The following is a 12,072-nucleotide window of genomic DNA, read 5'->3' on the forward strand; positions in this document are numbered from 1 at the left end:
GCAAATCAGATCTTCAACTGAGACCGAGAGAGAGAAAAACCAATGAACAGAACAGAAGGATTTGGAGAATGAGTGAAATACAGAAGATGTGACTATTTTCTCACCATGAAATCTCTCTAATCCAGGCCAATCATCAGTACTGGGGAAAGAACTGGGTAGCACGATGACACAGTGGTTAGCACTGCTGCCTCACTGCGCCACGGACCCAGGTTCAATTCGCAGCTTGGGTCACTGTCCTTGCAGAGTTGCACATTCTCTCTGTGTCTGCATGGGATTCCTCTGGGTGTTCCGGTTTCCTCCCACAGTCTGAAAGACATGCTTGTTCGGTGTATTGGCCATGCTAAATTATCCCTCAGTGTCCCCGAACAGGCACCTGAATGTGGTGACTACATTTTCACAGTAGCTTCATTGCAATGTTAATGTAAGCCTACTCGTGACACTCAAAATAGTGGAGGCAGGGGAGGCAATGGCCCAGTGATATTAACACGATGCTATGAATCCAGAAACTCAGCTAATGTTCTGGGGATCCAGATTCGAATCCCACCACGGCAGATAGTGGAATCTGAATTCATTAAAAAATATCTGGAATGAAGAATCTACTGATGACCATGGAACCATTGTCAATTGTCGGAAAACCCACCCGGGTCACAAATTTCCTTTCGGGGAGGAAATCTACCTTCCTTTCCCGGCCTGGCCTACATGTGACTCCAGAGCCACAGTCATGTGGTTGACTCTCAACTGCCCTCTGAAATGGCCTAACAAGCCATTCAGTTCAAGGGCAACTAGGGATGGGCAATAAATGCTGAGCAGCCAGTGATGGCCATGTCCCACAGAGGAATCAAAAAAACTCAACACTGAATTCAGAGTAAACGGTGCAGCTCCATAATCAGTCCCAAATGTTTGATGTTATTCATTCATGGGATGTGGACATCATTGACTGGGCCAACATTCAGAGGGAGATCATGCCTAACGAATTTGATAGTATTTGTTGAGAAGGTGGCCAGTTGTGTAGAGCTGTTGATGGAGTTGAAATGGATTTCCCAAAGCCTTTGACAAGGTCCCACACGGGAGAATTATAAAGAAATCAAATGCAGATGGGATATAGTGTAACTTTAATAAAGTGGATTCAAAATTGGCTCAGTTGTGGAGGGGGATAAGAAAAGGCTGCCTTTGTGACTGGAAACCAGTGTCCAGTTGTGACGACAGGGATCTGAGCTGTGTCCCCTATTATTTATCATTTAATTAAAAGACAGAGAGCACTATTGGGGGGGTAGGATTAGTAAGTTTGCCGATGACACAAAGATTGGCCGGGAGGTTAACAGTGAGATTGTGTATCTTCAGCTACAGCAAGATATAGACGGGATGGTCAAATGGGCGGGTAAGTGGCAGATGGAATTTAACCCTGAAAAGTGTGAGGCGATACACATTGGAAGGAGTAATTTGTTAAGGAATTATTCAGTGAACGGCGTGACACTAGGAAGCTCCTGAAGCCCAAAGGGACCTTGGTGCGTTTGTCCACAGATCTCTGAAAGCTCAAAGGCATGTTAGTAAGATGGTGAAAAAGGCATTTGGGACATTTGCTTTTCTCATTCCAGGGATAGATGACAAAAGCTGGGAAGTCGTGTTGGAGTTGTCTTGATTTGGTGAGGCCACAGCTAGAATACTGTGTGCAGTTCTGGTCACCACTTTATAGGAACATAAGAACATAAGAACATAAGAAATAGGAGCAGGAGTAGGCCATCTAGCCCTTCGAGCCTGCCCCGCCATTCAATAAGATCATGGCTGATCTGTCGTGGCTCAGTTCCACTTTCCCGCCCTCTCCCCATAACCCTTAATCCCTTCTCTTATCAAAAACCCATCAACCCGCTTCTTAAAAATATTTAGCGAGGCAGCCTCCACCACTTCAACGGGCAGAGAATTCCAGAGATTCACCACCCTTTGAGTGAAGAAGTTCCTCCTCAACTCCGTTCTAAACAGCCTCCCCTTTATCTTGAGGCTGTGCCCCCTCACCACCTCGTGGAACCCAGCTGGTGATAGTCAGGAGGCTGCCCCTGCCTGAGCGACTGAACTCAAACACATACCCGGAAGGCAGTGCAGTACCAGCATCAACGTTTCTGCCTTAAGGATCCACAATGGGCACCCCCGCGCTCCCACCGGTATGCTCTCCCTGCCTACCATGGCCAGTTTGTTATTGGTAGGCAACCCATTGAGGTGACGCTTGACACCAAGGATGGTGTTGGGTTGTCATCGTCCAGACTCATGGGAACGCTGGTTATTGGGAGGGGGTGGGGAGCTGGGATGAATAATTGGACAAAACGTTTCTCTCTCTCTGCCACCATCCAATGACCCCCATCCCAACCCCATGAACCCCCCATCCACCATCATTTTGAAACTCCTGCTGAAAAAAGCAGTTTTTGCACAAATTCAGCTCTTAGAATCTGTTTGGGAGAATCCCACCCAGGGTGTGCGTGAAGTTATAAAGTTATTTTTCAATCTCCAATACCATGAAGTCAATCTAGATTCATAAAGAAATGATTGCCCTCTATTCATTGGATGAGTTGTCCATCTGGTGAACAAATAACATCTACAGAACCCAATGATCACCAATCTTCATTGCGGCTCAGTTATCACGTGGATGGTTTTTACCTGAGATCTCTGCGTCTTTTCCATGGCACATTAAGACAAACACATGCCGAGGTAGATGGGGACACAGTAGTATCGTCACTAGATTTGTAATCCAGAGACCCAGGTACAAATCCCACCACGGCCACTGGTGAAATTTGATTTCAATAAAAATCTAGAATTAAAAGTCGAACATTGACCATGAAATGATTGCCAATTGTTGGAAAAACCTATTTAGTTCACTAATGACCTTTAGGGATGGAAATCTGCCATTTTTACCCGGTCTGGCCGACATGAGACTGCAGATCTCCAGGTGTGTGGGTGACTCTCAAACGTGCTCTGAAATGGGGGGCAGTTTGGGATGGACAATAAATGCTGGTTGCAGCCAGCAACACCCACATCACATAAATGAATAAAAAATATACAACAAGAGAAAGAACAAGCTGGTTATTTGATCCAGGTGGAAAGTTGTTTGTTTACCGTATTTTGTTAACATGTTAAAGGTTGGAATGATTTATCCAGTTTCTCGCATGAAGTCAAATTGCTGCATATTTGTTGAAGCTAACAATGAAATAGCAATCGATTACGGGATGTTTTGCTCTTTGTTTCTATTCCCGGAGCCAGCTGGGCATGTTTTAAATTCTATTTGTTTCCCCAGCAACATTTCAAGATCAGAGTGATGGGATATTTCAGCACCGACTTGAATTCGTTACGGAATTTATTCTGAGTTGCTGCATAAATGCAGGTATTTGTGCAAGAACTCAAGAGCTGAAGCATAAAACCGATTTCTTGGAGGACATCAAAAATGCCAAATGATGCATTATTTTGAAACGTGATAATTCGCAAGCATATAGAATTCACCAGAAACATCACCCAGAGCAAGATAAAATTTCCTGAGATGACAAAGAGTAAAATGATGGATTTTCTTCGCTTCTCAATTTCGGGATCACTGGGATTCTTCCCACTGCTGTGGAGCCGGAGTCTCCTCCGAGCCCCGCTCGATACCAGAATGTGTCTAACAGTCAGCGCATTGAGCAGAAGGATCAGAAAGAAAGGAACAAACGGAGTTAAAATATAATGTATTGTTTCTACTGCTCCCCATACCCTAGAAAAAAGAAAGGTCTCTAACACGTAACAAAACCAAGGAATGTTAAACAGTAGATATTCACTGGTCAAAATAAAATACCAGAAAGTATTTTTCAATAAGAAAAGCACCGTCACGCTTCCCACAACTATGGTCGCTGTTCTCTCTGTGCAATATTTTGCTTTCAACTTCTGACAACAAATTGCCACAAATCGATCAAAGGTAAAAGCAACTGTGTACCAGACTGAACAGTCAGTTATTGCATAAAGCAGGACGCCGTGTATATTACATAATTTAATGTTCCGTACAAAAAGGAAGTGTGTGGCGTGAGCAATGGGAATCTGTCTGAGTATCACATCAACTATAATGACCAGTAGATCTGCCACTGCCATGGAAACCAGGTATCGAGCGACACATTTCGAGAGACCACATCGTCCTTGAGATAGGATCACAATCGTCACTAAGTTCACTGTAAGGGAGTTTGCAAAGAAAAAGCAGCAGTATTTAATGAGATTTCAGTCTGAAGAGAGGATTCCCGATTCTCTACACTGGTAGAGAATCCCACCCTTCCACCTCCTCTAACCTAATTATAAGTGTGAGGGAAGTTTTTTTTTAATATATTTTTTACTTTTCTGCTGGTAATTGATTCAGGGATGGCAGTTCAGGCTGTAAGCTGCATCTCCTGTGGGATGTATGTAGTGAGGGACTCCCACAGTGTTTCAGGTGATTTTACTTGTGGGAAGTGTGTTAGATTGCAGTTTCTGGAGGAGCGTGTAAAGGAGCTGGAAGGGGAATTAGAGGAGCTCCGTATAATTCGGGAAGTGGAGGCGGACATAGAAAGGAGTTATAAGGAGATAGTCACTCCTAGGAATAAGTCTTGGGTCACTGTCAGGAAGAGGGGCAAAAAGCAGTTGGGGGGACAATCCCCTGGGGCTGTTCCCCTCCAAAATAGGTTCTCGGTCCTGGAGGCTACAGTTGAGGAGAAATCAACTGGGGATAGCCAAAGGGAGCAGGTCTCTGGGCGTGAGCCTATTGGCAAGCCTCAGGTGGTTAGGGGTAAGAGATTGGGCCTCGTGATTGGGGACTCCACGGTTATGGGGACGGATAGGAGAGTTGGAGGTAAGGGTAGGGACTCTGGGCTGGTGTGTTGCCTACCAGGGGCTGGGGTCCAGGATGTATCGGACAGAGTATTCAGGACTCTTAGGGGAGAGGGAGATCAACCCCAAGTTATAGTTCATGTGGGGACACATGACATAGGGAGATTAAGGGAAGGGGATATTAAGCAAAGATTTATGGAGTTGGGGTGGAAACTAAAGGCGAAGTCAGAAAGAGTAGTTATATCTGGACTCTTGCCTGTGCCACGGGATAGTTTAGAGAGGAATAGGGAGAGGGAAAGTTTGAACTCGTGGCTGAGGGGATGGTGCAGGAGGGAGGGGTTCAGGTACTTGAGCAATTGGGGCTCATTCTGGGGAAGGTGGGACCTCTATAAGAGGGATGGTCTACACCTGAACCAGAGGGGAATCAATATCCTGGGGGGTAAATTTGCAAAAGCGATGCAGGAAGGTTTAAATTGATTCGGAGGGGGGGAGGGATAGTGAGGAAAGGGGGTGAAAGTGAGGGGGGCATAGTTGGGGAATGCAAGGCACGGCATAGTGGGGGTGGGGCGGAGCAGGGTTTGAAATGCGTGTACTTTAATGCGAGGAGTATTCGCAATAAAGTGGATGAACTTGCAGCGTGGATCAGTACCTGGGACTTTGATGTTGTGGCCATTTCTGAGACATGGATAGAGCAGGGTCAGGAATGGATGTTGCAGGTTCCGGGGTACAAATGCTTTAGTCGGAGTAGAGAAGAAGGTAGAAGGTGGGGTGGGGTAGCATTGCTAGTCAAGGACTGTATCACAGTGTCGGAGAGAAAGTTTGATGAGGACTTGTCAGTTGAGGTAGTATGGGCGGAGATTAGAAATAGGAGAGGAGAGGTCACCCTGTTGGGAGTCTTTTATAGACCTCCTAAAAGTTCTAGAGAGGTTGAGGAAAGGATTGCGGAGACAATCCTGGTTAGGAGTGAAAGTAATAGGGTAATTGTTATGGGGGACTTTAACTTTACGAATATTGATTGGAGTTGCTATAGTTCTAGCTCGCTAGAGGGGTCAGTGTTTGTACAAAGCGTGCAGGAAGGTTTTTTGTCTCAGTATGTAGACAGGCCAACTAGAGGTGAGGCTATATTGGATTTGGTGCTGGGAAATGAGCCAGACCAGGTGCTAGACTTGGAAGTTGGTGTGCATTTTGGTGATAGTGACCACAATTCGGTTACGTTCACCTTAGTGATGGGAAGAGATAGGCATGAACCTCGGGTCAGCAATTTTAGCTGGGGTAAGGGCGATTATGAGGCTATCAGGAGTGAATTAGGAAGCATGGATTGGATTAGGGGATTACAGGGACTGGGAACGTCTGAAATGTGGAGTTTTTTCAAGGAGCAGCTACTGCGAGTCCTTGATAGGTATGTCCCTGTCAGGCATGGTGGATTTGGTAGATCTAGGGAACCGTGGTGCACTAAAAGAGTTGAGTCGATGGTTAAAAAGAAAAAGGAGGCTTATGTTCGGATGAGATTGGAGGGCTCAGATAGTGCACTAGAAAGCTTTAGATTGGCTAGGAGGGAGTTGAAGAGTGAGTTGAGAAGGGCTAAAAGAGGACATGAGAAGACTTTGGCTGATAGGATTAAGGAGAATCCTAAGGCGTTCTATAGGTATGTCAAGAACAGAAGGTTGGTCAGGGCAAGATTAGGGCCAGTTACAGACAGCAGGGGGAAGTTGTGTGTGGAACCGGAGGAGATTGGAGAAGTATTGAACCAATATTTCTCTTCGGTGTTCACGCAGGGGGACATGAATATAGCTGAGGAGGACATTGGGTTGCAGGGGTGTAAAATAGACAGTATTACGGTTGATAAAGAGGATGTGCTGGAAATTCTTGAGGGGCTGAAAATAGATAAGTCCCCTGGTCCGGATGGGATCTACCCTAGGATTCTCTGGGAGGCTAGAGAGGTGATTGCAGAGCCTCTGGCTCAGATCTTCAGGTCGTCATTGGTCTCTGGTGTAGTCCCGGAGGATTGGAGGATAGCGAATGTTGTCCCATTGTTTAAGAAGGGGAACAGAGACTTTGCCGGGAATTATAGACCGGTGAGTCTTACTTCTGTTGTGGGCAAGGTTTTAGAAAAAATTATTAGGGATAGGATTTATAGTTATTTGGAGTGTAATGAATTGATTAGAAATAGTCAGCATGGTTTTGTAGCGGGTAGGTCGTGCCTTACTAACCTTATTGAGTTTTTTGAGAAGGTGACCAAAGAGGTGGATGGGGGTAAGGCAGTTGACGTGGTATACATGGATTTTAGTAAGGCGTTCGATAAGGTTCACCATGGTAGGCTTCTGCAGAAAATGCAGATGTATGGGATTGTGGGTAATCTAGGAAGTTGGATCAGGAATTGGCTATCAGATAGGAGACAGAGGGTGGTGGTGGATGGTAAATATTCATCATGGAGTGCAGTTACGAGTGGTGTGCCTCAGGGATCTGTTTTGGGGCCACTGTTGTTTGTAATTTTTATTAATGATCTGGATGAGGGTATAGTTGGGTGGATTAGTAAATTTGCTGATGACACCAAAATTGGAGGTGTGGTAGATTGTGAGGAAGGGTGTCATAGTCTGCAGGGAGACTTAGATAGGTTGCAGAGCTGGGCCGAGAGGTGGCGGATGGAATTTAATGCGGAGAAGTGTGAGGTAATTCACTTTGGTAGGAGCAACAGATGTGTCGAGTATAGGGCTAACGGGAGGACTTTGAATAGTGTGGATGAACAGAGGGATCTAGGTGTGTGTGTACATAGATCCCTGAAAGTTGGGAATCAAGTACATAAGGTTGTCAAGAAGGCGTACGGTGTCTTGGCGTTTATTGGTAGGGGGATTGAATTTAGGAGTCACAGTGTAATGTTGCAACTGTACACTACTCTAGTGCGGCCGCACTTGGAGTACTGTGTGCAGTTCTGGTCCCCGCATTACAAGAAGGATGTGGAGGCGTTGGAGAGGGTGCAGAGGAGGTTTACTAGGATGTTGCCTGGTATGGAGGGGAGGTCCTATGAGGAGAGACTGAGGGATCTAGGGTTGTTTTCGTTGGAAAGAAGGCGGCTAAGAGGGGATCTTATTGAAACATATAAGATGATTAGAGGTTTAGATAGGGTGGATAGTGATAGCCTTTTTCCTCGGATGGAGAAAGCTAGCACGAGGGGGCATGGCTTTAAATTAAGGGGGGGTAGCTACAGGACGGATGTCAGGGGTAGGTTCTTTACCCAGCGGGTGGTGAGGGATTGGAATGCCCTGCCTGCTGCTGTTGTAAATGCGTCTAGTTTGGGGGCGTTTAAGAGATCTCTGGATAGGTTTATGGACGAAAAGGGATTGGTATAGGCTAGTGGGTCATTGTTTTTGTAACTGGTCGGCGCAACATCGTGGGCCGAAGGGCCTGTTCTGCGCTGTAATGTTCTATGTTCTATGTTCTATGTTTTTCATGACTATGTATACTTGAGTGTCTTCTTTGTGAGAGTTTCTCCTGTTGGAGACAGGCATTGCAAAAGCAGCAATGGACTGTGAAATAAAGAACCAAACAGGATCAAACTATCCACAATAGATACAGAATCTACGTTCTTAAAGTTAAAATGCATTGATTAGTGTCACAAATACACTTACATTAACACGGCAATGAAGTTACTATGAAAAATCCCCGAGTCGCCACACTTCACCTGTTCGGGGACACTGAGGCAAATTGTGATTTAGCTCACAAAATCTCTGTCTTCATGTTTCTTCACCATCAACAGCACTAATTCAGCATATGTTACTTACCAGGACCATCAATGAGCTGAGAGAGTGAAAGGAATCCAGAGGTACAGAGGAGAAATGCCACAGTTAAACATGATGCATGGAGTTAACAGCGACACTTACAGGGAACGCCAAGAGCAGCGATGATGGGATAATATATCTTCTGCACTTCCCAGAGTGTGTGTAGCACACGGAAGGTTATTGAGAATTCCCGAAGCATGTTTTGACTTTGGCAGCAGAGAGTGAACCAGTCAGCACTCGAGGTTACTGAGGCATTGTGGAAGGACATTGAAAGAAGCCTCACATTTATGTGGGAGTGGAATCCACAGAGAGGAGTTTCTCTGGGGATTAAAATTACTGACAATGAATAAACGAACGCAATGTTTTCAATATTTCAATTCAAACCCTCTGAGATTTTCAAAAATGCAGCTAAGCAGACACTGGACGGACAGAAAGGGAAAGCGTTCAACAAATAACAACAACCAAAGAACAAAGAATTTACAGGGCAGGAACAGCCCTTTGGCCCTCCAAGCCTGTACCGACCATGCTGCCCGACTGAACTAAAACCCTCTCCCCTTCCGCAGATCATATCCTCTATTCCCATTCTATTCATGGATTTCTCAAGACGCCCCTTAAAACTCACTGTTGTATCTGCTTCCATTCCTTCCCCCAGCAATGGGTTCCAGGCATCCACCACCATCTGTGTCAAAAATCTGCCTCGTATATCTCCTTTAAACCTTGCCCCTGGCACCTTAAACCTCTGCTTCCTCGTAAGTGACTCTTGCACCCAGGGAAAAAGCTTCTTACTGTCCACCTTGTCCATGCCTCACAATCTTGTTGTTCATCCATCAGGACCTCGACACCATGAGTCATTTTGAGGCTGGTTGCGGTGTGCCCGAAGATGACTGATCAGGGCCAATTCGGGTACGGAATGTCCTGGAACATATTGGGCAGATTTGTGTGGGCACTGTAGTTGTTGCGCTGGTGGCTCTGGATTTGTACAACTGGTGTTTAAGTTGTGCTTCAGCACTGCACCTTGCTTCATAAGCTTGACAGCCTTTGTGGGTGAGGCAGCAGCAGGTAGGGCGGTTTTGTGCCAGTCTTTCCCAGGTGGTCGTGTTTATGTCAAGCGACTTCAGGGAGGACTTTAGTGTGTTTTTGTAATGTTTCCTCTGCCCTCCATGCGAGCGTCTTCCAGCAGAGAGTTCCCCAAAAAGGAGCTGCTTGGATATGCGCTCGTCCAGCAAATGGATGATGTTAGCGCGAGTGGGCGGACACGATCACTCCGGACTCAGGGTCAGGTTCAACAGCGGGACAGCTTTATTTTAACATCGACGGAGGTGCAGTCAGGACAGACAGACCGAACTGTCCCGAAAGCACTCTAAAGACCCGCCGCAATGGGTTACAGTTACACCTGAACTTCAATACATTGTACAATTCAAATACTAATGTTTTGTTTCCAGTATTCGACTCTGACCATCCTGTTTCGATGTCTTCAAGTATTGTAACGATGTTTTTAAGTGTGTGTTAATGGTTTCTGTCTGATGGGTTTATTAATGGTCTAGAATCGCCGGGGTTTGAACAATGGGTGTTTGACTGATCTCAGGAAGTTTGTGGGGCCAGGGATGCTTCCTTAGTTATGCTAATCCTTAGGTTTCTCCATAGAGGGTTGCTTGATTAGAGCAGAGGTGCTGATTTGGTTGGATGGGAGTGTACTTTTTAATTTCCATCCTGTAGGTGCCATCCTGTCCGGTTCCCTTTGTGTGCGAGCCCTCATTTGCATTCTAAAAGCATATCCGTGCCTGCGAGTCTGTGTCTGTTCCCTTGTGACCTTTAGTGGGGAGGCTCTGAGTGCAACTTTACTCTGCTTCCATATTGTGTACCCAATTTCAGAAAATTTATTGTCCGATAACAATGACATGACCTGCCCACCGGGTCTGTGCTCTCATCAGCCGTGTGTGGGCTGATGGTAGACTCGCTCCAGCGAGAACTTCAGTGTCTGGTACTTTGTCTTGCCGTCTAATGTGTAATATTCTGCGAAGACAAGTCATGTGGAAATGATTGAGCTGTCTTGCATGCCTTCGATAGACAGTCCACATTTCACAGGCATACAGGAGGGTAGTGAGTACCGCAGTGCTGTAGACCTTCAGTTTTGTTTGTGAGCTGATTCCTCGACGTTCCCATACAGTGGAGCGCAGTCTACCGAAAGCAGAACTTGCCTTTGCTATTCTGCAGTTAACTTCTGTATCAATAGTCACTGCTTGGGAGGGGGTGCTGCTAAGATCAGTGAACTGGTCCACTGCCTGTAGTTTCTGTCCTTTGATTGTGATTATGGGTTCTGTGTACGGTACATGAGGAGCAGGCTGGTGCATGACTTCAGTCTTTTTAATGTTGATGGTGAGTTCAAAGTTGTCACAAGCTGTGGAAAATTTGTCCATACTGACTTGTATCTCTGGCTCTGAGCCAGTAAATAGGGCGCAGTCATCGGCAAAGAGGAAGTGTCTCAGAACAGTCTCCTTCACTTTGGTAATGGCTTGAAGTCTCCTCAGGTTGAAGAGTTTCCCATCCACTCTGTACTTGAGGATGATTCCAGCAACACTGTCCTGGAATACATCATTCAGCATGGCAGTAAACATCATGCTGAACAGTCTGGGTGTTTGACACCATTGGTGACTGGGAAAGCCTTCAAAGTTTCTCTGCCGTCCAGTGCTCTGGCCATCGTACCATCATGGAACTGGCATTCCATCTGAATGAATCTGGGGGGGCAGCCGAACATTGACATGATCCTCCACAGGCCTTGTCGGCTGACAGTGTCGACTTCTATCAGGTCACCCCTTAACCTCCGTCATTCCTGTGGGAACAAACAAACTTCCTTCAACTTCCATATTCTCATAACTGATGCCCTCCATACCAGACAACATCCTGGTAAATCTTTTCTACACCCTCTCCAAAGCTTCCACATCCTTCTGGTAGTGTGGTGACCAGGATTGAACTCTATATTCCAAATGTGGCCTCACTAAGGTTCTATAAAGCTGCAACATGACTTGCCAATTTTTAAACTCAGTGCCCCAGCCGATGAAGGCAAGCATGCCGTATGCCTTCTTGACTACCTTCTCCACCTGCATTGCCTCTTTCAGTGACCTGTCTACCGAGACACCCAGATCCCTTTGTCTATCAATACTCTGAAGGCTTCTGCCATTTACTGTATATTTCTTATCTGTTTTAGACCTTCCAAAATGCATTATCTCACATTCAGCCCATCAAGCTTTCACTGACAATCCCACTCAGGCCCAAACCACTAAACCTTGCATATTTACCCTGTTAGGGTCAGGAGCTAAGAGGCAATTCAGTGTGGCCAGCCGACCCAAACCGCACACCTTTGGCCTGTAGGAGAATGTGCAAACTCCATACAGACTGTCAACTGAGACTGAGTCTTTCAAGGCAAAACTGCAATGGGTGCAGGAAAGGCATGTGCCAGTTAGGAGGAAGGATGGGAAAGGTAGGATTAGAGAGC

General features: G+C 46.0%; 1 protein-coding gene across 1 annotated transcript; it reads right to left on the reverse strand.

The window, feature by feature from the left end:
• Window positions 1-3,264: 3,264 nt before the first annotated feature.
• Window positions 3,265-8,778, reverse strand: LOC145360951 (putative G-protein coupled receptor 139). Its single transcript, XM_080216456.1, has 2 exons — window positions 8,682-8,778; window positions 3,265-4,175 (listed from the first exon to the last, which is right to left on the reverse strand). Exons 1-2 carry the CDS (start codon window positions 8,776-8,778, stop codon window positions 3,265-3,267), a joined length of 1,008 nt encoding a protein of 335 aa, XP_080072582.1.
• Window positions 8,779-12,072: the final 3,294 nt, after the last annotated feature.

Source organism: Carcharhinus amblyrhynchos, chromosome 33, assembly GCF_965287045.1.
Source record: "Carcharhinus amblyrhynchos chromosome 33, sCarAmb.v2.hapA, whole genome shotgun sequence".
Classification (NCBI taxonomy): domain Eukaryota; kingdom Metazoa; phylum Chordata; class Chondrichthyes; order Carcharhiniformes; family Carcharhinidae; genus Carcharhinus; species Carcharhinus amblyrhynchos.

Coding starts and splice junctions, on each gene's coding strand:
- LOC145360951 (XM_080216456.1), bottom strand. CDS start 8,778: ATGCTTCGGGAATTCTCAATAACCTTCCGTGTGCTACACACACTCTGG. Junction 4,176..8,681: donor CGCTGCTCTTGGCGTTCCCT/GTAAGTGTCGCT, acceptor ACTCCCTTACAG/TGAACTTAGTGACGATTGTG.